Source organism: Piliocolobus tephrosceles, chromosome 14 (genome assembly GCF_002776525.5).
Source record: "Piliocolobus tephrosceles isolate RC106 chromosome 14, ASM277652v3, whole genome shotgun sequence".
NCBI classification, from domain to species: Eukaryota; Metazoa; Chordata; class Mammalia; order Primates; family Cercopithecidae; genus Piliocolobus; species Piliocolobus tephrosceles.
Genome location: NC_045447.1, coordinates 15,006,034 through 15,030,032, shown reverse-complemented (window position 1 = coordinate 15,030,032; position 23,999 = coordinate 15,006,034). Strand labels below are relative to the sequence as shown.

Below are 23,999 nucleotides of genomic sequence, written 5' to 3'. Positions count from 1 at the left end.
AGGCATGAGGGGACCACACTCTACAGTATATGGATTTACTCTGGGCTCAGACAGACCTGAGTTCAAATTCTGACTTTGCTCCTGGCTATTATCTGGATGCCTCTAGGCAAGTTACTTAGCCCCTTTTCTTCATCTATAAAAAGGGGATAAATTACCCTCCCCTCCTTTTTTTGCAGGATTCTTATGTAGATTAAATGTCAAGATTTTCAAATCCCCTAGCACAGTGCCTGGCACACAGTAGGGGCCTAATCGATGGTGACTCTTCTTCTGCGCTAGCTCATCTCCAATGCCAAAACTACCCAACCCTTTATTTTAGCATCGAAAAGAATCATGGGTTCACAATTAACATTTTCTAGGGCATCAATTACTGAAATGTCACTCATTATGCTGAGCCTAGTGGATTTATTTAGTGACCCAAACTTGGTGTGTATTTGGGAGTTAATGAAGAGCTTGGTGTTTACAAAGATAAAAGTAGGGTTTGTCTCAGCCACAATCCGGGGCTGAATGGATCTAGATTTCCCTGCTTAGGGATGTGGCCAGGCCGGATTCATGGTGGATCACATGGACACATCCACACAGAGCGAGATATCTCCCAAGGGGATCCGGGCATCTCCACCTCCTCAGGGGAGGGGAAAAAAAAAAAAAAACCAGGAAGGGGGGTGGGAAGAGTGTATAATAGATGTGTTTCACAGTGTCCCTGCTGTGATGAACAACTTGATCCACTTACAGTTCCAAACACATGATGCATAAAGGAGCTGACAGAAATTCAATTCTTGCAAAGAAAAGCATCTGCTCTCTAGTGGGAACGGCCAAATATTAAGCAGTTTTAAGGCAGGGCAAAGACCTAGAGGAGCACACTTCATTATCTAGATAGCTAGAGTAAAGAAATGCAGAGGATTACAAACGAACGAAAAAGTAGCCAAGATTCCAAGCATTAATTACCCGGGGTAAAATGATTCAAGTTAAATCTTTGTTACGACAAATATTAAACCCAGCTGTGTTTATGTAGCAGTTGTGAAAAAGAAGAAAAAAAGAAATCCGTGTACAATATCTGTGAGCTCTGCCAGTTAATTGAATTTGCTGGCAGCACTTCCTCCACCACAAGCCAAACATCCTCAAAGATAAAATGTAGCTTTTAAACAGACCTGGGAAAAACAGAATCAAGAAATTTCAACCAATAAAACACAACTCTTTACTGGTATAAAAGTAAAGTAAAATTCAGTAATGAAAGGAAGGAAGTCTCTTAAACATTTACTGCATTCCAAAGCTTGGAATTGCGGTTTATTGCTGAGGTCTCTTCTGATGTCCCACAGTGCTCCTGCTCCAGCATCTTTAATGAAGTCCCATAAACTCCCATAAAATCCTCGATTGTTGACAAATCATACACACACACGCTCAAGGCAAGGCTCACTGGATCATGATGCTCCCTTCCTGAATGAATGAGATTCATTGTGATCCAGTGACCACAGTGTCGCCGAGTGGCCCAAGACAGAACAGGCATGGACAAACAACTCCTTAAAAGCATGAGGAATGAATGACTGGATGCTGGTCACAGGTGATACTAAGAATTCTCTCTAGCACACTGTCCCCTAACCCCCAGTCCAATATCAGTAGATGTGGGGTGGGGGAAAACTTTGGTCAGATTCTAGCAATCAGAAAAGCAGCAACAGGTGGGATTCAACACTCGACTCAGTCTGGGACTCCTGGTAGCATGAATTTCACCACATCATTCCCTGGCTTAATTATCTTAGTAGATGCCCCACTGCCCCAAACTTGAAGTCCAAACTTGTTTTTGTGACCATTCCCAATCTGGTCCCCCCTGTCTATTTGGGTCTCATCTTTTGTCCCTCCCAACCGCACACCCTATGTTCTAGCTGTAATAAACTATTAATTCCTGGTTCACACCTCTAACCTCCATGCAGTCAATTCTCACCCCTCAGTGGGCTCATCCCTCCTTTCCAGGAAGGATGACTGTATTCGTGTTCCCACAGCTCAATACACTGAGCATACACCCAAAAAAACTTTGGATAAATGAATAATGAACAAATAATCTCCATACCTGAACTGGCTATAGATCTGCCCATTTGGAAGACTCTGAACTAGAAACATCCAGAGTCTCCTGTGTATGTAAGCAAAGCTGTCAGTAAAAAGTACAAATGGGTAGAAGAGCAATGGCAAGAGATGAGGTAGGAGAGATGGGCAGAAAGTGGATTATAAAGGGCCATATTATGGAGCCTGAATTTCACCAACAGAAAAATGAGGCACCACTAAAGGTTTTCAGTTGGGGAGTGGTCTCCATGCTTTGTTTATAGCCTTTGTTTATATACCTTGTTTACAGCCTGGAGGATGAACTGGGACTGGAGAAGTGGGGGAAAGACTGGCAGTCCAGCCTGCATTAGCTCTTCTACTAACCAGCCTGGGACCTCACCGAGAATCAAGGCTATGTCTTAATCACCTCCATACTCACTCTACCCAATATAAAGCCTAGCACATAGTAGGTGCTCAGGAAATGCCTGCTGAATGAATAAACATCCTATCAGAAAATACTAACAAAAATGCATTAACAGGGTAGAAGCATCAAGTCTACAAAAAGGCCTAGTCCCTAGCTTCCGGAATCAAATGCATTGTGGACTCACAGGGAACGATCACACACACCAGTTCCTACAAGCCCTGCAGGACATCTCGGGAGTCTGAGGGTTCTGGGCCTTTGAAGAAATATAGCGTGGAGAAGGCCAGGGCTTGAGATAAACATGAAGTCTGTAAACAGCCCCTTAGACCTAAAAGGAGTATTCTTGTCATAATTTTCCTCCAAAATCCATAGCTAGGGAACGACGCAATATTGTCAGTGAAAACACTACATTAGCGACTTTCATGGAACATAGCAAGGTATAAGGCACTAACCTTGCCAACTTCATTTTTTTTTAGGGTTAAAAAAAGCTAACTCGGACAAGATTATAAATTTGAGACTAAATTGTCTAGGTATATAGCACAAAGCCGAGCCATCCCGCCTCCAAATTTACCCTTTGCTCATGTACATAAATCATCTAAAAATCAGCAGAGCTGTTCTGAAAGCTACTCAATATTGGAACTCCACCTTTAAAATTAATTTCCAAGGCTGCTTCTTTTAAAAATTAACTAAGTCATAACTGATATATAATAGAATGCATACACTTAAAAAGCACAGTCCAGTGAGTTTTGACCAATGTCTACACGTGTGTAATTGTGTAACCACCTCTACAATCAAGAAACACAACAGTTCCTTCACCACAAAAGGTTGGTTGGTGCCCCTTGGCAGTCAGGCCCTGCCTCCTCCATCCCAGCCCAGTGCAACCACTGATCTGCTTTCACCCACTATAGACTAGCTTTCTCTCTTCTATTTTACATAAATGAAATCCTACAGTGCTGTGTGTCTGGCTTCTTTTGATCAGTGTGAATGAAGATTCATTTATGTTGCTTGGTGTATCAAATGTTTGTTACTACAGAATACTGAGTAAATCATATAAAAACAAGGGATATAATACATTGTTTATTTATCCATCTACCACTTGATAGACATTCCGGTTGCTTTCAGTTATTGTTCTCTATGAATAGAGCTACCATAAACATTCATGTACAAGCCTGTTTGGATATAGTTTCGTTTCCCTTGGATGAACAGCCAGGTGTGGGATTGTTGGGTTGTACGGTAGGCATAAGTTTAACTTCACAGGATATTGCCAAACTGTTTTCCAAAGTGGTTGTACCGTATTATACTCCCATCAGCAGTGATGAGAGCTCCACATAAATGTTTCCACATCTTTGACAATACTTGATGTTGTCAGTGTTTCAATAATTTTAAAGTCAGGTTTATTGAGGTATGATTCACATATCTTAAGATTCACCATCTTTAGTGAATGGTTCTATGAATTTTGAAAGATGCATATAGTCATATATCTATCACCACAATCAAGATACAGATGGTATATCATCCCCCAAATTTCCCTTGTGCCACTTTTAGTCCTGGCAACCACTCAGCTGTTTCTAGCTTTATAGTTTCGCCTGTTCCAGAATGTCAAATAAATGGATTCTGTCACTTATCATAATGTATTTGAGATTCATCCATTTTGTGGAATAGATCAGTAGTTAGTTTCTTCTTGATTGTGGAGTAGCCTTCTATTTTATGGGTGTACCACTGATTGTTTATATATTAACCAGTTGGGTTATATATTAACGTCTGTATTGCTTCTGGTTTGGGTTGCTAAAAACATACACATACATAAGTTTTCATTTTCTTGGGCAAACACCTAGGTGTGGGATCACTTGGTCATACAGTAAACATATGTTTAAGATATACATTTATAAGAAATTCAGCCTTTTTATTTTAGCCATACCAGTGGGTATGCAGTGGAACCTTGTTGTGACATTAACTTGTACCCTCATGACTAATGATGCTGAGTATCTTTTCATGTGCGTATTGGCTATTTTAATATCTTTTTATGATGTGTTTCTTCAAATATTTTACCCATTTTAATTGAGCTATCTTCTTGCTACTGAGTTTTGGAATTTTTAAATATTTTTTGGATAAAAGTCCTTTTTTAGGTATAAGTGTTAAGAATATTTTATCTCATTTTGTCTGTGGCTTGCTTCTTCATTTTTTAAATGATGCTTTTGGGGAGCATAAGTTTTTACCTTTCATGACGTCCAATTTATCACTTTTTAATTTATGATGTATGCTTTTTATATCCTAAGAAATTTTTGCCTACCCCCAATTCATGAGGATTCCTTCTCATATTTTTTTTTCTAGTCATTTGATTGCGTTTGCTTCTACTTTTAGGTCTATAATCTGTTTTGAGCTAATATTTGCATGAGGTAAAAGTCAAGGCTTCTTTTTTTTCCATATGGATATCCAGTTGTTTCAGCACATTTGTTGGAAAAAAAGATCCCTCTTCTTTCCCTTTTGAATTACTTTATCATACTTGTTGAAAAATCAATTGACCACTTATGTATAGGTCTAATTCTGGACTCTTAATTTTGTTCTATTGATTTATATGTCTTTCTACACTGTCTTGATTACTGTAACTTTATAGTAAGTCTTGCAAACAGGTAATATAAGTCCAACAACTTTGTTCTTCTCTTTCAACATTGTTTTGGCTATTCTCGATCTTCTGCATATTCATATACATTTTAGAATCAGTTTGTCAAGTTTACTCAAAAAAAAAGCCATCTGGAATTTGGGTTAGGATTATATTGAATCTATAGATCAATTTAGGGAAAATTAACATCTTAAAAATATTGAGTAAAAAAATATTGAGTCTTCCAATCCAAAACATGGAATAGCTCTCCATTTATTTAGGTCTTTTAAATTTTTTCTCAGAAATGTTTTATAGCTTTCAGGATACAAATCTTCAACATATTTTCTTAAATTTATTCCTAAGTATTTTGTGTTTTGTATGCTATTTTAAATGGTACTTTAAAAAATCTCATTTTCAATTGCTCGTTACTAGTATATAGAAATACACTTGATTTCTGTATACTGACTTTATCCTGCACCCTTGCTAAATTCATTTATGAGACTCCTTAGAATTTCCCATATACACGATCAAGTTGTCTGAATAAAGAGAATTTCACTTCTTTCTAATCATTTGGGCTTTACCTCTTTTCCCCGTCTTAGTGAACTGGTGGGAACCTCTAGTACAACGTTGAATAGAAATAAGAAGAGCAGGTACGTTTTTTCATTCTCAGGGGGAAAGAAATCAGTCTTTCACCATTAAGTATGACGTGAGCTGTAGGTCTTTTCTAGATGCCCTCTACTACAGTGAGAATACTTCACTTTCTAGGAGTTCTTATCAGGAATAGTGCTGAATTTTTCCTAAAATTCTTTTTGTATATATCCTATTATTTTCCTTTTCAGTTTATTGATATAATAGATTACACGGTTTTTCAAATATTTAGCCAACCTGTATTCACATCTTTAAAAAAGGTTATTATCCTTTTTTTATATATTGCTGGATTCAATTTGATAATATTTTGTTAAAGATTTTTACATCTATATTGGTTATGTATATTGGTCTGTAGTTTCCTTTTTTTTGTAAATTATTTGTCTGGTTTTCAAGTCAGGGTAAAGCTGATCTCATAAAATAAGTGGAGACATCTTCCTTTTACCTCTGCTTTTTGAAAAAGTTGGTGTTAAGATTGTATTAGTTCTTCTTAAATAGATGATAGAATGAACCAGGGAGGCTCTCTGGGCCTAGAGTTTTCTTTGTGGGAAAGCTTTACAGATTCACAATTCTTAAATAGAAATAGTGCCATTTTTCTGGCCGGGCGCAGTGGCTCACGCCTGTAATCCCAGCACTTTGGGAGGCCGAGGCAGATGGATCACGAGGTCAGGAGATCGAGACCACAGTGAAACCCTGTCTCTACTAAAAATACAGTAAAATTAGCTGGGCATGTTGGCGGGCGCCTGTAGTCCCAGCTACTAAGGAGGCTGAGGCAGGAGAATGGCGTGAATCCGGGAGGCGGAGCTTGCAGTGAGCCGAGATTGCGCCACTGCACTCCAGCCTGGGCGACAGAGCGAGACTCCGTCTCAAAAAAAAAAAAAAAAAAAAAAAAGAAATAGTGCCATGTTTCTATTTCTTCTTGAGTCACTTTCTGTAATTCAAGGAATTTGTTCATTTTACCTAATTTGTCAAAATTTTAGACGTAAAGTTATATTCATAATACTCCTTTCTTTTTCTAAAATAAACTTTCATTTTGAAATATTTTCAGATTTATGGAAAAGTTACAAAGATAGGACAAAGAAGACCCATAATCTCCTCACCCAGTTTCGGTTTCCCCTACACAGGGGTGTCCAAGGGAGAGAATGCAGTCGTGGGTTCTTAGTTTGTTTCTGGTCGGGCCAGCAAAGCCCCTTCCTCATCCCTCTTTTCCACTTATCACTAGAGAGAGAAACTAAAAGCTATGGCTTCAGGCTGCTAAAAGCCTAAAACAAAACAGAACAGCCACAACAACAAAGTGGGGTAGGTTGGACAAGCTTGCATTATCTTAGATTACCACCATACATTTGTCAAAACTAAGAAACTAACAATGGCACATTAGTATTAACTAAACTCCAGACTTCATTGTGATTTCACCAGTTTTCCATTCATGTTATTTTACTATCCCAGGATCCAACCCAGGATCCTACATTACATTTAGTTGTCATGTCTCCTTAGTCTCCTCTGGCTTAGAACAGTTTCTTTGTCTTTCCTTTGCTATGACCTTGACAATTGTGAGAAACGCTGGTCAGCTATTTTGTAGAACAGCAGTCCCCCAACCTTTTTGGCACCAGGGACCAATTTTGTGGGAGACAATCTTTTCATGGACTAGTGGGGTGGTGGGGAGGTGCAAGGGAGGATGGTTTTGGGATGCAACTGTTTCACCTCAGATCATCAGGCATTAGATTCTCATAAGGAGCACAAAACCTACATCCCTTGCATACACAGTTCACAACAGAGTTCACGCTCCTTTGAGAATCTAATGCCACTGCTGATCTGACAGGAGGTGGGGTGCTCAGGTGGTAATGCTCACTCGCTGCTCCCCTCCTACTGTGTGGCTGGGATCCGAACAGGCCATGAACTGGCATCAATCCGCAGACCAGGGGTTGGGGACCCCTGTTATATAATGTTCCCAAATTTGAGTCTCTCAGAAGTTTCTGCCATGATTAGAGTGGATTTTTGGAAAGAATACCACAGAGGTGAAGCATCCTCATTACATCACATCAGTGGTTATATGATATCCACATGACATCACTGGTGATGTTAAAATTGATCGTTTGGTTAAGGTAGTGTCTGCCAGTTTCTCCACTAAAGTTACTCTTTTTCTCTTTACACACACTGTTTTTTAGGAATAAATAAATTCTAGCCCACACCCAAGTAGGGTCAAGAAGCAATTAAGCTCCTTCTCCTGGATAGGACAGTATTTACAAGTATTATTTGGTATACTTCTATAAGGATGATTTGTTTCTTTGCCCCCAACTCTCTTTTGATTAGCGTTTGGCTGGCATATCTTTCCTATCCTTTTACTTTTAATCTATTTGACTCTTCATATTTAAAGTAGAATTCTTATAGAAAGCATACAATTGGGTCTTGCTTTTCTATATAATAGTGTAAATTGGAGTGTCTACACAATGTATAGACACTATCATCTTGCTAACTTTTCTATTTGTTCCATCTGTTGTCATGTTTACTCTTTCCCCACAAAATGTTTTGGACCTTCAATATTGGCTTATTAGCTATATATATCTGTCTTATTTTTTCCTCCCTTAGTAGCCCTTGTAAGGTTTACAATATAAATCTTTAACTTAATACAGTCTACCTTCAAATAACATTATGCCAGTTTTTGTATAGAGGTAACATAACAATCTTTAAACAGAACACTTCTATTCTCCACGCACTACTGGTATTATTACCAGCAGAATACCTCCACTGGTATTATTTTTACTTTTAGAAATTAAAAATGAGAAAATAAGTTTCTTACACGTAGCCATATATTTACTATTTCTGGTTCTCTTCACTTCCTTACAGTTCAAATTTCCCTATAATATCATTTTTCCCCCCGAAGAACTTCTTTTAACATTTATTGTAGAGCAGGTAAGCTGACAATGATTTCTCCTATTTTTTTTATCTGTTTGAAAAAGTCTTAGTTTTGCCTTCTGTTTTTTTTTTTTTTTTTTTTTTTTTTTTTGAGATGGATTCTCGCTCTGTTTCCCAGGCTGGAGTACAGTGGCACAATCTCAGCTCACTGAAACCTCTGCCTCCTGAGTTCAAGCAATTCTCCCACCTCAGCCTCCTGAGTAGCTGGGATTACAGGTACCCGCCATCATGTCCACCTAATTTTTGTATTTTTGTAGATATGGGGTTTCACCACGTTGGCCAGGCTGGTCTTGAACTCCTGATCTCAGGTGATCCGCCTGCCTCAGTGCTTTCATTTTTGAAGGATATTTTCACTGGATATAGAATTCTGGGTTGATAAAAATTACCTTTCATTACTTTAAAAATGTCATTCCATTGTCTTCTGCCTTGAATGGTTTCTGGCAATAAGTCTACTATAATTACTTCTCATATCTTTTCCTTCTGGCTAATTTAAGCTTTTCTCGGTTTTGAGCAAATCAAAATGTATCTTTGTGTGGTTTTGTTTGGGTCCATTGTGTTTCAGGTTTATTGAGCTTCTTGGAGCTCTGAGTATTATTTCATCAAAATTGAAAAAAAATCCGCTATAATCTTTTAAAATATTTTTTCTAGTCTTTCCTCACCTTCCTTACTTTCTGGGACTCCAGTTGCAAGTATGTTAGCCCTCTTGATATTATGCTATAGGGTCACTGAGTTTTGTTAACTTTTTCCAGTCTTTTTCCTTTCTTAGCTTCACACTGAGGAGTTTTTATTGATATATCTTCAAATTCACAGATGTTTTATTCAGTGGTATCTCATATCCTCTTAGTCCCATAAGTGATTTTTTTTTTTCATTCCAGGTGTATTTGTTGCTTATAGATGTTCCCTTTCATTTTAAAATATCTTCCATTTCTCCCTTCATTTAATCAGGTCTTCCTTTAAATTCATGACCATATTTATAGTCTTCATAAAATCTACTTTAAAGTCTTTATCTGCTAGTTCTATCTTATCTGTCACTTCTGAGTCTGTTTCTATTGACTAATTTTCCTCTTGTTAGGGGTGACATTTTCCTCATTCTCAACATGTCTTGCACTTTTTAAATAAGATGTTAGATACTGTGAATGTTATGTTATCGAATATTGGATTTTGTTGCCTTCTTTTAAAGAGGGTTGAAGTTTATTTTGACACAAGGTTAGATTTATTGCACATCAGATTGATCTTTTAAAGACTTAATAAGAAAGAAATAGGTTTGTTTAAAACTTTCTATCGAAGTTTAACATGCACACATAAAAATGCACACAACATTGGTGCTCAGCTTGACGAATTCATCCCCATGTAACTGGCACTCACATTAAAATCCAGCACATTTTAGGACCCCTAAAGCCCTCTCTTATGTCTCTCAAAGCTTAATTTTAAGCTCTTTCAGGGTAGAGCTAAAATGATCTTTACTCTATAGCTAATTTAGATGTACTATCAAGTCATGCCCTACTGACGTCTCTTATCATTGTCCTGAACGACCAACAAGATCTCTGATTCTGGTTGGTCAGAACTTGCAGGATTCCTAGACTTGGGTGAGCTCTGAGAACTATTCATCTTATAGTTTCCTGTCAGGAGTTTTACCCTACATGTGGACAGATTGGTCTTCAGCAGGTTTGTCAATTCAGGTTTCTGGAGCTCTTTGGCTGATTAGCTCCATCCTATCTGATACTCTCACCTGCAAATTTAAACCATCTCCCCTTCAAACTGTTCTTTAACCTTTCATCTCCCCAAGACTGTTGTGCTTTGCTGGGGATTCCCCTTCTAGTACCAGTATCCACAAAATGCCTCAAGGCAGAAAGCCAGTGGGATAGTAGGCCTCACCTCACTGGCTTCCTTTCACTCAGGGATAACAGTCTTGTCCTGTCTGCTGTCCAACATGTGAAAACAGCTGTTTTCATATTTGCCCAGAGTTTTAATTGTTAATTGTGGGAGGATTAATCCAGTTCCAATTATTCTATCATGGCTGGAGAGCAGTGGTGCAATCACAGCTCACTGCAAACTTGAATTCTTGGCCTCAAGCAATCCTTCTGCCTCAGACTCCCAAAATGCTGGGATTATAGGCATGAGCCACCATGTCTGGCCCAAAGCCCCTTTTAATAAAGTTTCCAGCATAGATGCCATGTTTTACAATATTTCATCTACCATAATAACCCAATCCATATATACCTTCTATCCTTCCATCTATCTATTCAGTGGCTGCTAGATCCTTAGAAAACAAAGATGAATAAAACTCAATTACTGCTACCCCAAAAAACTCACAAGTAAAAGGGAAATGGGTAATAAATCAGTACACTTAAACAAGGTACACAAGGGGCTGTGGGGACAGAGAAAGATATGGTCAAATCTATGTGAAGGTCAGAAAAGATTCTGTGTGTACATGTGTGTGTATGTGCATGTGTTTGTGTGTGTGTGATTAAATACTTGAAAGCAGGTCTTGAAGAGTGAGTTAGGGATTAATAGATGAGGTAAGACATTGGGACAAAAGAAATGCCGTACACAAAGTATGAAGTTATGAAACAATATGTAAATTTGGGACAACCGTTAACAGTTCTAAAAACCTACAGTACAGAGTTTAAAGCAGGGAGGGGAGAGAAACACAGCTACGGAAAAACAAAAACAGGGGGATATCATGAAGGAGACCTGAATGCCATGCTGATCATAATTCACATCCGTAATTCATCACCATCAGCTACTGTCGATTGTGCTGATAGATGTTTTAAATATATTATATATATTACATTTAATTCTCAAACAACCTTATACGGAAACTGAGGCTTAGGGAGCTCAGGTAATTTTGCCCAAGATCACATGGACATGAAGTGAGGAAGCCAGGATGTGAAAACAGGTCTGTTTGATTTCAAAGCCAACAAAGGGAAGTTGCCTTGAATCTCTAGGTAATGGGAAGTTACAGGAGAATTTTTTTGTCCTTAAATGTTTTTTTGAAAAATTACATTCACTGATGGAATAGTTTTAGGTAGGTGGGAAATGGAGTTTATGTTTTTAGAAAGGTGACTCTGGGGCATGAGGAGGAAAGATTGGAGGGATGAGGCTGGAGTCAATGAACCAGTCTTGAGTCTGCTGGTAATAATGCAGGAGGAAAATAAAAGCTTAGATTAGGTGGTATTTAGGAGGGATGAGGAAGAGGATGTGGATTTACCAAATGCTTAAGAAGCAGAATCTGTCAGAGTAAACATACAGCTTTGGCAAAAGGGGAGACTTTAAGGTCAATGGATGGATAGGCTGATACACTAAAATTACCAGGTCCTATGCTAAATGCAGGGGACACAAAGACAGGCAGGGCATGATTTCTCCTCTTGATACTCATGTAGCATCACAGAATCAAAGCTGTGAATTGCACTGAAATACAATAAATACCTTATAGACCACATCCCCCCATTACAATCTTCAGAATCCTTAATGAGAGGCCCAAGCTGGAAACCACTGCTGTAGAACATTCTCAACCCTGTTACAAACCAGCTTGCAGAGAGGAGGTCCCATTTGTGCAGGCTGAGACTGTCAGGACATGGAGGTTATTAACTGTCCTCCAACCTTGCCTATAATTATCAACAACAATTTTATTAAAAACAAATGCAGGTACCATTTCTTGAATACTGACAACATGCAAGCACTGTGCCAGGCATTTGATAATCATTACCATAACTGTTTGCCATAATAATCCTGAGAGCAGGCCTGGTACTCCTTTTAATGTGGAAAACTGAGGCTCAAAGAGGGAAAATAACTCACCCAAGTTACTTTGATTCCCCGAGGCTACCTTACTTGTCATTTAAAAGGCATCTTGGAATTTGCCATCTTCAGAAAGACTCCATTATCCTCCCCAAAATTTTGTTACTCTCTCTCCTGGGCCCTTCTGTGCCCGATTCCTATTTCCCTGTGGTCCCTATTATGCTACACTGTAATGGATATGTAATTGACATATCTGTTTCCCTTACTGACATACAATCTTTGAAGATCGGCTTTCTCTTTGCTGCTCAGTGCCAGCACAGGGTCAGAGCAGTGCAGGTGGGACCAGTCAGTCCACTCCATGGTTTCTGAGCTGCCAGTCACTCATCTCATGCTGCCACAGGGCCCTTGGCCATTTCCTGCACCTGACAGACCTCAGGTTCACTTCCCACATTCACTAGGCAGTTGCCAGGTCCATGTCTAAGATATCCATGGCTTCAAGAGGTGCTCGTCCACTGAAGGGAAACAGGGATGGGAGCCTCAGATTCCTTGGACCAAAAGAACTCAAATTATAGCTAGTAGGCCCTAGGGTACCAACCACGTACTCTGTCCTGACATGATTCTCACACCTTACAGGTCCTCCTGCCTGTCTCACACTTGAATTTTTCCTAAGTTCTGTCGTCTCTTGCTGCCTCAGAGGGAGGCGGGATACACAGAGTAGAGGCAGCACAGACTGGGGGTCCAATCTCAGCTGTGCCCCTAATCACCTACAGGATTTAAGGCAAGGCATATGCTCTCTGAGGTTCTCTCCTCTCTGTAGAAAGGAGAGATCACCTGTTCCACAGGGCTACCATACTGTCATTCAGGATGAATGACATCCTAAATACAGAAGACACCTAGTAGGGCAAAGGGGCCACGTGGGCTCTGTAGACCCACAGGGTTGAGTTCACGCCTTGGCTCCACCTCTCTCTAGCTCTGTGGGTCAAGCAGGAGTAAGGAAAAGACCATCCTCAGAGTGGCATGAAGAGTAAATGAGAGGTCAATGATGGGAGCTCAGTGCAATAAGCCAGTGAATGGCAGCCACTGTTGAATTATAAGTGGAGCACTGCTCTAGGGTACAAATGACTCCCCCAAAATCTCACAGTGAGTTAGGTGTAGAGAAGTTTGAAATACTGTTATGGCTGGGCACAGTGGCTCATGCTTGTAATTCCAGCACTTTGGGAGGCTGAGATGGGCAGACTGCTTGAGCTCAGGAGTATGAAACCAGCCTGGGCAACACAGCAAGACTTTGTCTCTATAAAAAGTAGCTGGGCATGGTGGCATGTGCCTATAGTCCCAGCTACTTGGGAGAATGAGGTAGGAGGATTGATTGAGCCCAGGAGGCAGAGGCTGCAGTGAGCTAAGATAGTGCCACTGCACTCCAGCCTGGGTGACAGAGCCAGATGCTGTTTCAAATAAAAAAAAAAAAAAGGAAAGAAATTATCGTGCAAGACATTCATCAACAAACAGCAATCCTTTCAGAACAGCTACCCACAGGGTGCCACTGGGGCTCCTGGCAGCGATGGTGCATCAATGCCCACCAGGTAAAACACTCCGCCAACCAGGACACATATGAGCACCACATGGCCAGGAACAACAACCCCTTTCACTCTGGAAGTCAGGATAATTCTACAGATCTTCTTGCAGGCAGAGCTACGGAGGCCAAAGCAGAAACGACAAAACCATACTTGCTGGTGAGGCCCAATCCTCACTGGCATGGACAAGGGGAGAATGGGTCTACCTTACACAGCTGCCTACAGGGCTGCTCCAAGTAGCAACAGGAGACAGGTATATAGGCAGATGTTAGTGTAGCAAATGTGGCAGCCAATTACTTTTTGCTCAGTAGAACCCACATTCTGTGTAGACCTGAGGCAACAAAGTGCAACGCGGAGGGCGCACAGCTACACTGAGAGCACTGGCACCTGATACTCTACTATGCGGGGAAAAGGCTGATGATGCTCTAGGGAAAAAACTGTAGGTTTGAAGTACCCCAAATTGTTCACACTGAAAACCCCGCCAGCTGCCTTCTGTGGTGTTACTTGGAGGGAGCTGTCCTGATCTCTAGAGGTGGCAATGTGCTGGGGAGAGGTGGCGAGACCCTCAGACTCCCACAGAAAGAGGAGAGGTCTAGACACTAAGGTCACTTCACAGTCTTTCTTATAAAAGTTCAAGAGCAAAACAGACTCAAAAAGTAAACCACCTTCTAACTTTCTTTTTTTTTGAGATGGAGTCTTGCTCTGTCACCGAGACTGGAGGCAGTAGAGCGATCTCAGCTCACTGCAACCTCTACCTCCCGGGTTCAAGCAATTCTCCTGCCTCAGGCTCCTAAGTAGTTGGGACTACAGGCTTGCGCCACCACGCCCAGCTAATTTTTTGTATTTTTAGTAGAGACGGGGTTTCACCATGTTGGCCAGGATGGTCTCGCTCTCCTGACCTCATGATCTGCCGCATCGGCCTCCCAAAGTGCTGGGATTACAGGCGTGGGCCCTAACTTTCTATCATTTTTTTTCGAGACGGAGTCTCACTCTGTCACCTAGGCTGGAGTGCACTGGCACAATCTCAGCTCAATGCAACCTCCACCTCCTGGGTTCAAGTGATTCTCCTGCCTCAGCCTCCTGAGTAGCTGGGATTACAGGCATGCGCCACCATGCCTGGCTAATTTTTGTATTTTTAGTAGAGACGGGGTTTCAACGCGTTGACCAGGCTGGTCTTGAACTCCTGACCTCAAGTGATCCACCCGCCTTGGCCTCCCAAAGTGCTGGGATTACAGGTGTGAGCCACCACGCCTGGTCACCTTCTAACTTTCTACACTGAGACAAAGGTTTCAATGGAGAAACAAACTGTAGTTCTCAGGTCACAGGAAAACCTTGGCTATTTCCTCTCCTTCCCCATTTCCCAAAGTCACGTTCATTTATTTGCAGGAGCTCACAGAAGTTAGATCCTCATGAGCTCAGATACCTACCACATCGTTTGGGAGGCTCTGGAGGTCATCGAAGGGGGTTTCCAGGGTGTTGGTGTCCACATTCAGGATCACGACATCATCCAGGGCCATGTTTCTGACTTTCTGCAAGGAGAAAAAAATCCAGAAGAGAAGGTCATTGAGGTGCCATCAAGACACACTTCCCCTGCCTTCTCTGGGAAAGAGGCATAGAGAAGAAAAGTGACATTTGCCAAAGTCTTACTCTGCAGCAGGCCCAATGGTAGGAGGTTCACATTTGTTAGCTCACTGAACTCTCATAAAATCTCTGTGAGCTTGCATGATTATCCCCAAGTACCAGGAGTGAAAAGGGTTCACAGAGGCTAAGTAACATGCCCCAGGTTACACAGCCAGAAAGTAAGAGGGATCATTATATCCCATCATCATTTTTCCCCTATACATTTAACAGACGCTGAGGTCCAAAGCTCTGGCCCCAGGAATGCTGATATATGGCTATGTTCTCGTGATATCCCCATTCAATCCAGCCTCCTAATTTAACAAAGGCTACTTGCCCATCTCTCTTTTGGATCCTGTCATTCTTGGGTATGGAATATTGTGTGTGGCCTACTGTTAACACTTCCCTTAAATGCCAAGTAGGAAGGTCACACTTTCAATTTGGTTCAATTTTCCACAGATATCCAGCTAGTAATGGCTCAGAAGCTCTGGCCATAAGCCATTATTCTATTGGCACAGTAATAGAAAAGATGAGGGAAACTCATGCCTACAAGGTTTTCATGCTTGGTGACAGGAGAAGGGATGAACGGACAATATGGAGAAAAAAAGAATCCTCCACGCAATCTGGCAGCAATTCCCCATAGCCTGTGTGAGTCCAAGACAGGGTGTAGCCTGAGTTTCAAATTTTTAATCACACTACTTATCCACTACTAAGAATCCATCTTTGTGCTTCTCCTGACTACCCGCCACTCCTGGTCCCATTCAATCCTCCCTCCCCATTACATATCAAGCACATTCCTTTTGAGTCAGAGGCTTTAGAACTATTGTCTTTATTTTATTTTGCATAGAAAGATGCTATCATTTGCTGTCTAAACTGGGATACGTTTGGATGTGAAAGACCTCATCTTACCCCAGGGCAACAGGCACACGATGGGAGCTGTGGTCACTGCATATAAAGGATCAATTCCATTACTGATCAACCTCTGAGCACGCTGCACATGGCTGTGCAGGTAGGCACTCCTCAGATGCCAACCACCTAAGCTAGGGCTGAAATCTGCCAACGCACGTGCCTGCTGAGTGGCACCAGTTGGGGAAAGGGGGCAGATGCCTTTTCCTAATTCACCCCAGAACACGGTGTAGGCTGGCAATGGAGGCAGACATCCAATGGCTGCTCAAGCTCCAGTTTCCAATGCCCTGGAAATGGACAAGTAGCACATACTAGAAGCTTCCTAGCTCTTGCTCTGTGCTTCACTCACCTTATTTCATTTAATTCTTCCCAACCCCTATAAAGTGGATGTTATTGCCCTCAATGTTCGAAACTTGAGGAAGATGAGGTTCAGAGCGCTGAGGTAAGAGGCAGAAGAAACCACAGGCCTGGCTGCCTCCCCAGGCCATGCTCTCTGCACTGCACCATCCACCTCCTCATCATCAGACACCCGCAGGGAGACTGACCTCCACACAGCCCTTGTCACTCTGAGCCCCAGCACCTCTCTGCCTGCCTGTCTCCCCTGTTGGGGTGTGGGCTCCTTCAGTTACTCATCTGTGGCTCACCACTGCAAAATAACCAGCCCCTGACAACATGACTGACACCTGGTAAGTGCACATTAATATGGTTGACATTCACTCTCTTAAATCCCAGCCTCTGGGGCAGAACATGGTACCTAAGTAAACATTTCAAGATTCTTCCCAGCAGGAGGGTGGAGCCACGCTGGTCACAAGCCTCGTAGGGTTGAAAAAACACTCCCAGGCAGCAGAATCCTGGAACCTTTTCACTTAACACCATCAGGGCCTCCAACTCCTGCTATCCACTAACTTCTCCAGGCCTCTGAGGCTCGTCCACAAACCTATCCATCAATTTCTAAGTACTTACTACGGGCTGAGAACCACAGAGGAGGGACACAATTGCTGATGTAGGAGTTTATTCTTTCCTCCAAACCCCAACACCCATTATTACCTGCTGCCTTATTTATAGCGTAAAAAGATATCAGCGAATGGAGAACTTTGATCATATTAGGTTGGTACAAAAGTAATTGCAGTTTTTATCAAAGTAACGGCAGAGAGTAATTACTTTTGCACCAACCTAATGATACAAAAAACAAGTTCGTATTTTATAGCGCTTTTGTTATTTGAAGCATAATCTCCATTTTAAACAGAAGAATGTTGAGATTCACAGGAGATTGTCCAGGACTCCCTAGCTGCCTCACTCTGCAACCCAACAGGTCAAATGCCCAGCAGTGTGCTAGCAGGAAGGTACCAAAATAGCATCAACGGCCCTCTTTTTCACTGATGTCACACCTCAGGCTCACAGAGCACTGCCACACAGATGCTTTCATTCCATCAATGGGGCTGGAGGTGAGAAATCATTACCCCCATTTCATAGATGAGTAACTGAGGCTCCAAGAAGTAGCTTGCCCAAGGTTATGTGTCTACTAATTGGCTTTGTCTGTAAAATTAAAATGCTAACTATGGCCACCCTACTTCTCTCACTTCCCCCAGGGCTGCTGTGATGAGAGCAAACACACCCATAATGCTGGCCACACAGTAGGATGTAATAAATAGTGGCGATTATTACTACTTTTATAATACACACAATAGCCACAGTCAGTCTGGAAGGCTGTAGCGGCAATGGCCTGAGGGCAAAAATCCTTGGGGCCCCTTCTTGCTTGGTCTCTCACTTCAAAGGCTGCCCACAGTCACAGGAAACAGAATCAGAGAAGGACTCATAACATCCTGAAGGACGCGCCTGCCTCCAGGACAGAGCAGAGGGCTGTGCACCCCAGAATCAACTACTTTGCCTCCTCTGACCTTCCAAATCGCCCCAAACAGAAGGCAGCGGGAGATGATGGCCATTGGAGAGAAGCCTCCAGGGCTGAAAGGCCCCATGAATGGGATGTTGATTCTGGACCAGAATCAGGCCTTGTTTCTGCGTTCCCACTGGGCCCCAGCAGCACAGACCAGCCCTTGTAGGCTCTCCACCGCTGGGCTGGAATAGGCTTTTGATTTCTTCCCACTCCTAGTTGGAGGACTTGCCGGTTAAGCTGTGTGGAGTGTTTACTTTTTCAACAATGGCAGTAGGCTGAAGAATAGGAAAAAACCTGGCCCCTTTTTCTAACTTAGCAGGCCAGGGTCCCCTTAGTAACCAAAATGCCCCAAGCACCAGGCTCCAGGCAGGAGCTGGGGCGGCACAGTTTCCTCTTTAAGGACAATGCTGCCCTCCTGGTGGCAAGGCCTCTTCCAAAAGGGCTGGCGTGGACTCAAGGGCCTTCCTGAAGCTCACTGTTCCCAAGGAAAGAATTGGAGCCCAGCTCGCCGGACAGTGCCCAGTCCCCCCAAAGGATCAAGGCAACCAGGGGAATGAAGAAAGGCAAGAAACACTCAAACTGGGGGTAAGGACGGGAAGCGCGGATGAGGAAGGAAGCCAGACCATTGCCAGGTGCCAGAGCCTCTCATCTTAACCATGCCGTCAGTCAGGGACACTAGCATCTCCACGTGGGAACCAAGTTGGGGTGCAGAGAGGTCAAACAAGCTGCCCAAAGTCAGAGCTAGGGAGCAGCAGTCAACTTTTGAACGCAGTCTGACCCCAAAGCTGACTTTCTTCTGAAGATAGCCCTAATCCGATCACTCAGACATCAGAATGAGTATCTATCTGTTCAGGACATACAGTTATATCAACACGTTCAGAGTCTGCTTTCTCTTACATAAAATACTACTTTCCTTTTTATCATAAAAGATAGGATGGGTGCGGTGGCTCACGCCTGTAATCCCAGCACTTTGGGAGGCCGAGACAGGCAGATCACGAGGTCGGGAGATCAAGACCATCCTGGCTAACACGGTGAAACCCCATCTCTACTAAAAATACAAAAAAATTAGTTGGGCATGTTGGCGGGCGCCTGTAGTCCCAGCTACTCAGGAGGCTGAGGCAGGAGAATGGCATGAAACAGGAGGCAGAGCTTGCAGTGAGCCAAAATTGCTCCACTGCACTCCATCCTGGGTGACCAAGTGAAGCTCCATCTCAAAAAACAGAAAATTATAGATGCCTACTATTAAAAAAATGGGAAAGGCTGGGTACGGTGTCTCACGCTTGTAACCTCAGCACTTTGGGAGGCTGAGGCAGGTGGATCACCTGAGGTCTAGAGTTCGAGACCAGCCTGGCCAACATGGCAAAATCCTGTCTCTACTAAAAATACAAAAAATTACCCAGGTGTGGTGGTGGGTGCATGTAATCCCAGTTACTTGGGAGGCTGAGGCAGGAGAATTGCTTGGACCTGGGAGGCAGAGGTTGCAGTGAGCTGAGATGGCGCCACTGCACTCCAACCTGGGTGACAAGAGTGAAACTCTCTGTCTAAAAAAAAAAAAAAAAAAACGGGGAAAGACAGAAAAGTTTAAAGAAGATAATTACAGTTACCCCAGTTACCCCAGTCCCTCCATTGGAGACAATGTTGTGGTCTATTTCCTTCCATATTCTCCCTTTCCTATGTGTTAAAGCAAAGTTGAAATAATTTTTTTTTTTTTTTTTTTTTTTAAGATGGAGTCTCACTCTGTTGCCAGGCTGGAGTGCAGTGGCATGATCTTGGCTCACTGCAACCTCTGCATCCTGGGTTCAAGCTATTCTCATGCCTCTGCCTCCCGAGTAGCTGGGATTACAGGCATGCGCCACCACACCCAGCTAATTTTTGTATTTTTACTACAGACGGGGTTTCACCATGTTGGCCAAAATGGTCTCGATCTCCCGACCTCGTGATCCACCCGTCTCGGCCTCCCAAAGTGCTGGGATGACAGGTGTGAGCCTCTGTTTGGCCAGTTGAAATAATTCTTAACACTTCTGATTTTCTCACTGATTCTGATATAAGCAGTGATCCACTTCATTAAGAACTTTGTATAGATCATTACTAATTGTGACAGCATATCCTACTACATGGAAACAAACTCAACCAAGCCCCTTTTGTGGGATGTTATTTCCACTTTTGAAGAAATTACTGTATATAATATTGTCATGAAATCTGTAGGCATAAAGCTTTGTGCTTTAGGATGCATTCCTAGAAGTGGAATTTAGTTTCCACTTCTTAAAAAGTGTCCCTCTCAAATTCGACTTTGAGAGAGATATCTTTACTTCCAATTATTTTAAAGTCATTTTATCCACAGCTTGTGTTTCCTACTATAAGTGAAGAAAAATCAGCAAAGACACGAGCAGATGTCAAAATAGTCCTCCAAAAACCCTACCCAATTAAAACACTTACTAGTACCGCGGCACACCGAGACAGCTCTCCGGTAGCTTGTCCCACCAACACATTCCCTCTCTTTTTAGTTACAGCATATGCCAAAGCTCCTGCCAGCTGCAAACCCTTCCCCCCACCAGACTCTATAGGCTTTTTCTCAGAATGAAAAAAAAAAAAAAAAAACAAAAAAACTGACATGCACACTGGCTTTCCAAATGGCATTTCTTACATAGAGAAACGCACACAAAAAATGGCACTTTCCCATATATACTGTTAATGAAGAATGTCTTCTTCTTTCTGCTTTGTCACAGACAGTCTGAACTTGACCCCTGCCTTTTAGGCCAGGAAAGGAAAAACCCATAGTATGGAGGATGGTCAGGGGCAGCTGAGAGGACACCAGCTCTAATATTTCACCTCTGGCTTGTCCCTGACCAAGGGGCTTACTGTAAGCAACTGACTTGACTGCATAAATCCTCCAGGTTTTCATCTGTAGAATGGAGATCATAACACCACCTATCTCACAGAGTCGTGTGAGGCTGATAAGCTAATGTATGTAAAAGATTCAGCATAATTCCCAGAATGGCCCTAACAGGTGCTCATCAGTTCTCTTGCTTGCCTGTCCCCTCTCCTCCAATAGTTCCTAGACCTCAGCCATGCCTGGCTGGAGAGACTGAGGCAGCGGCAAGCCTCCCATGACCTGTGCTCCCCTACGGTTTATCTGCACAATTAGAATAACGTGTTGATGGTGAGTTACTTAGGTAGGTATCTGATTCCTTCCCTAGTCTACAGGCTTTTGGGGGTTGAGAATCAGATTTCTCTACTCTCAACTCCTACCACAATATTTGCCCAAGAGCAGACAATTCATGAATGAATGAATGAATGAATGAATGAATGAATGAATGAATGAATGAGAGGCGAGGCAGCAGAGCCTAGAGGTGAAGAACATAGATCCAAAGCCAGTCTGGGTTCTAATTAATCTCTACCATCCACTAGCTGTGCCAACTTGGGCATGCCACTTAATCTTTCTGTGCCTCAGTTGCCTCCTTGATAAACGGGGGATAACAGTACCTACCTCACAGACTTGTGAGGATTCAATGGATTAATATTTTAAAGTACTTGGAGTAGTGCCTGGCACATGGGAAGTGCAAGGTAAGTGTTTGTTAAATAAAAACACTTTTTTTGTGTTTGTTAAATAAAAACAAATGATCATTGAGGGTGATGAAAATATTCTATATCTTTATTGTGGTGGTTTCATGATTGTATAAAACTGTCAAAATGCGTTGAACCATATACTTTAAATGGATGGGTTGTGATAAATATACCCCAATGAAGGTATTCATTGAACCATATACTTTAAATGGATGGGTTGTGATAAATTATACCTTAATGAAGTTGATAAACACATTAGCACTCTCTCCAGAACACAGAATAAAATCACAGCCAACCACACAAGGTAAGAGTGTGTGAACAATGGTGAATGAATGCCATGCTACAAGGCGACTCTCCCCAGGGCCACCCCTCAGTGTACATTCTGATCTGTGGCTGTGTTTGGCTCCCTGTCCCCTTCTTTTTTCATCTACTCCAGGATTTTTAACTTTTTCAAGTCATGCCCTCTTAGGATAAACATAAAAAGCCAATGTCCCTAGAGATTCTGATAGACTTCCCTATACAAAAGAGGGGGTCTGTTTAATAAACACGCTCTCTTTGGTTTCTTTCCTATAGCCAAGACGGTGTTGAGCCTTACTTTCTAGAGTTGGTTGTATGAAAACAATGGGATTTCCTCCCTAAAATATAAAATAATATCAGCTACACTAATTAAAACCACACCAGCTGCCCACACAGATTGGGGTGGGGGAGTGTCCTACCTGTCCAGGGAGGGAATTGGGCAGCTAGTGAGAAAAAGGTAGTACTTAGAAGCAAGCCACAAGATGAAGGGCAACGGTGTGCACTGGCAATGTCACCCAGGGGATCCGAAGAGTGGCCAGGAGCATGCAGCACTCAGCCGGCTTGGGAGCGCAGGGTTGGACACTGAGGAGCAGGGGCTCAGTTCTGCCTCTGCTCCTCCAGTAGCAGCTGTGCAGCAAAACAGGACACCCTTTCTAGGATGGAGGTTGTGTGGTTCAGGCAGGTGACACACATAGAGTAAACAGGCCAGCACTGGGTGAATCTTTTCTGCTATCCTTAGACCAGGACAATCGCCAGGGCAGAGCTGTGTCTTATTTGTCTCCAGTGCCCAGCACAGTGCCTGACACAAGGCAAGTGCTCATTAACTGGGGAATGAGAAATGACTGTGGCTAGATCCACTCTACTGGGAGGCCTGCCTGGCAGCAGATGTCAACGTAAGCCCGAATGGACAATGTCAGCTCAACAAAGGCAAATCAGAGTCTGCTCAAGGAAGTGCAATGGGAATAATAATAATGATGGCAATGATAACAATCATGTAAAATTAGCATGATTAATTAGTGTAGAATTAATTCACAGTGGACACAGAAAGCCAGATAGGAGTTAACACAGCAATTAAGACTGTGGGTCTGGAACCAGACAGCCAGATTCAAGTCCTGCTTCTGTACTGTGTAAACGTCAGCAAATTCTTCACTTCTGAGCCTCAGTTTTCTTATCAGTAAAATGGGGATAATACTGCACAGCTGTGTTGCGAGGATTTAGTGAGATAAGAGGTATGAAAAATTTAACACAATGTCTGATTGCAATAAGTGATCAATAAATGTGGGGCTATTAAAGGCAAGTTTCTATCCTTGCAATTTGCAAGTTGTGTCAATAAAATGGATTAGAGTTCTAAGACTAAGGATTTAAGCAGCTGATTTTCAGAACAAAGGAAAATGTGAATAAGTCTCTACTATTATACGCTTGTGCTATTAAAAATTAAACTGCCACCAAGCGATTGTTCTTTTCTTGGCTATGTCTCATACAAAAGTGCATTCTCTGGAGCCAGACTACCTGAGTCTGAATCCTAACTCTGCCAATGAAAACTGTGCTACCTTGGGCAAATTACTTAGACTTCCTGTGCCTCGGTTTCCCTAGCTGTATAATGAGATGAAAACAGCACTGACATCCAGGACAGTGGTCATCCTTGGGCTGGGGGAAACTGACTAGAACAGGGTACAAGAGAAGTTTCTAGGGGGCTGGTAATATTTTGTTTCAATATCTGGGTGGTGGTTACATGTACATGTCCACCTTGTAAAAACTCAACTAGCTGTACATTTAGTGGGTTTCTGTGTTGGTTTGGTTATTTTT

General features: G+C 42.3%; 1 protein-coding gene across 11 annotated transcripts in view; it reads right to left on the bottom strand.

The window, feature by feature from the left end:
• The window catches only part of DENND1A (DENN domain containing 1A), a 546,843-nt gene that overhangs the window by 185,350 nt on the left and 337,494 nt on the right, over nt 1–23,999 (bottom strand). For all 11 annotated transcript variants that reach the window (XM_023217180.1, XM_023217183.1, XM_023217187.1 and 8 more), the window contains one exon: nt 15,343–15,444. In XM_023217180.1, the coding sequence (XP_023072948.1) occupies nt 15,343–15,444 (102 nt within the window). The remainder of the gene's footprint in view (nt 1–15,342; nt 15,445–23,999) is intronic.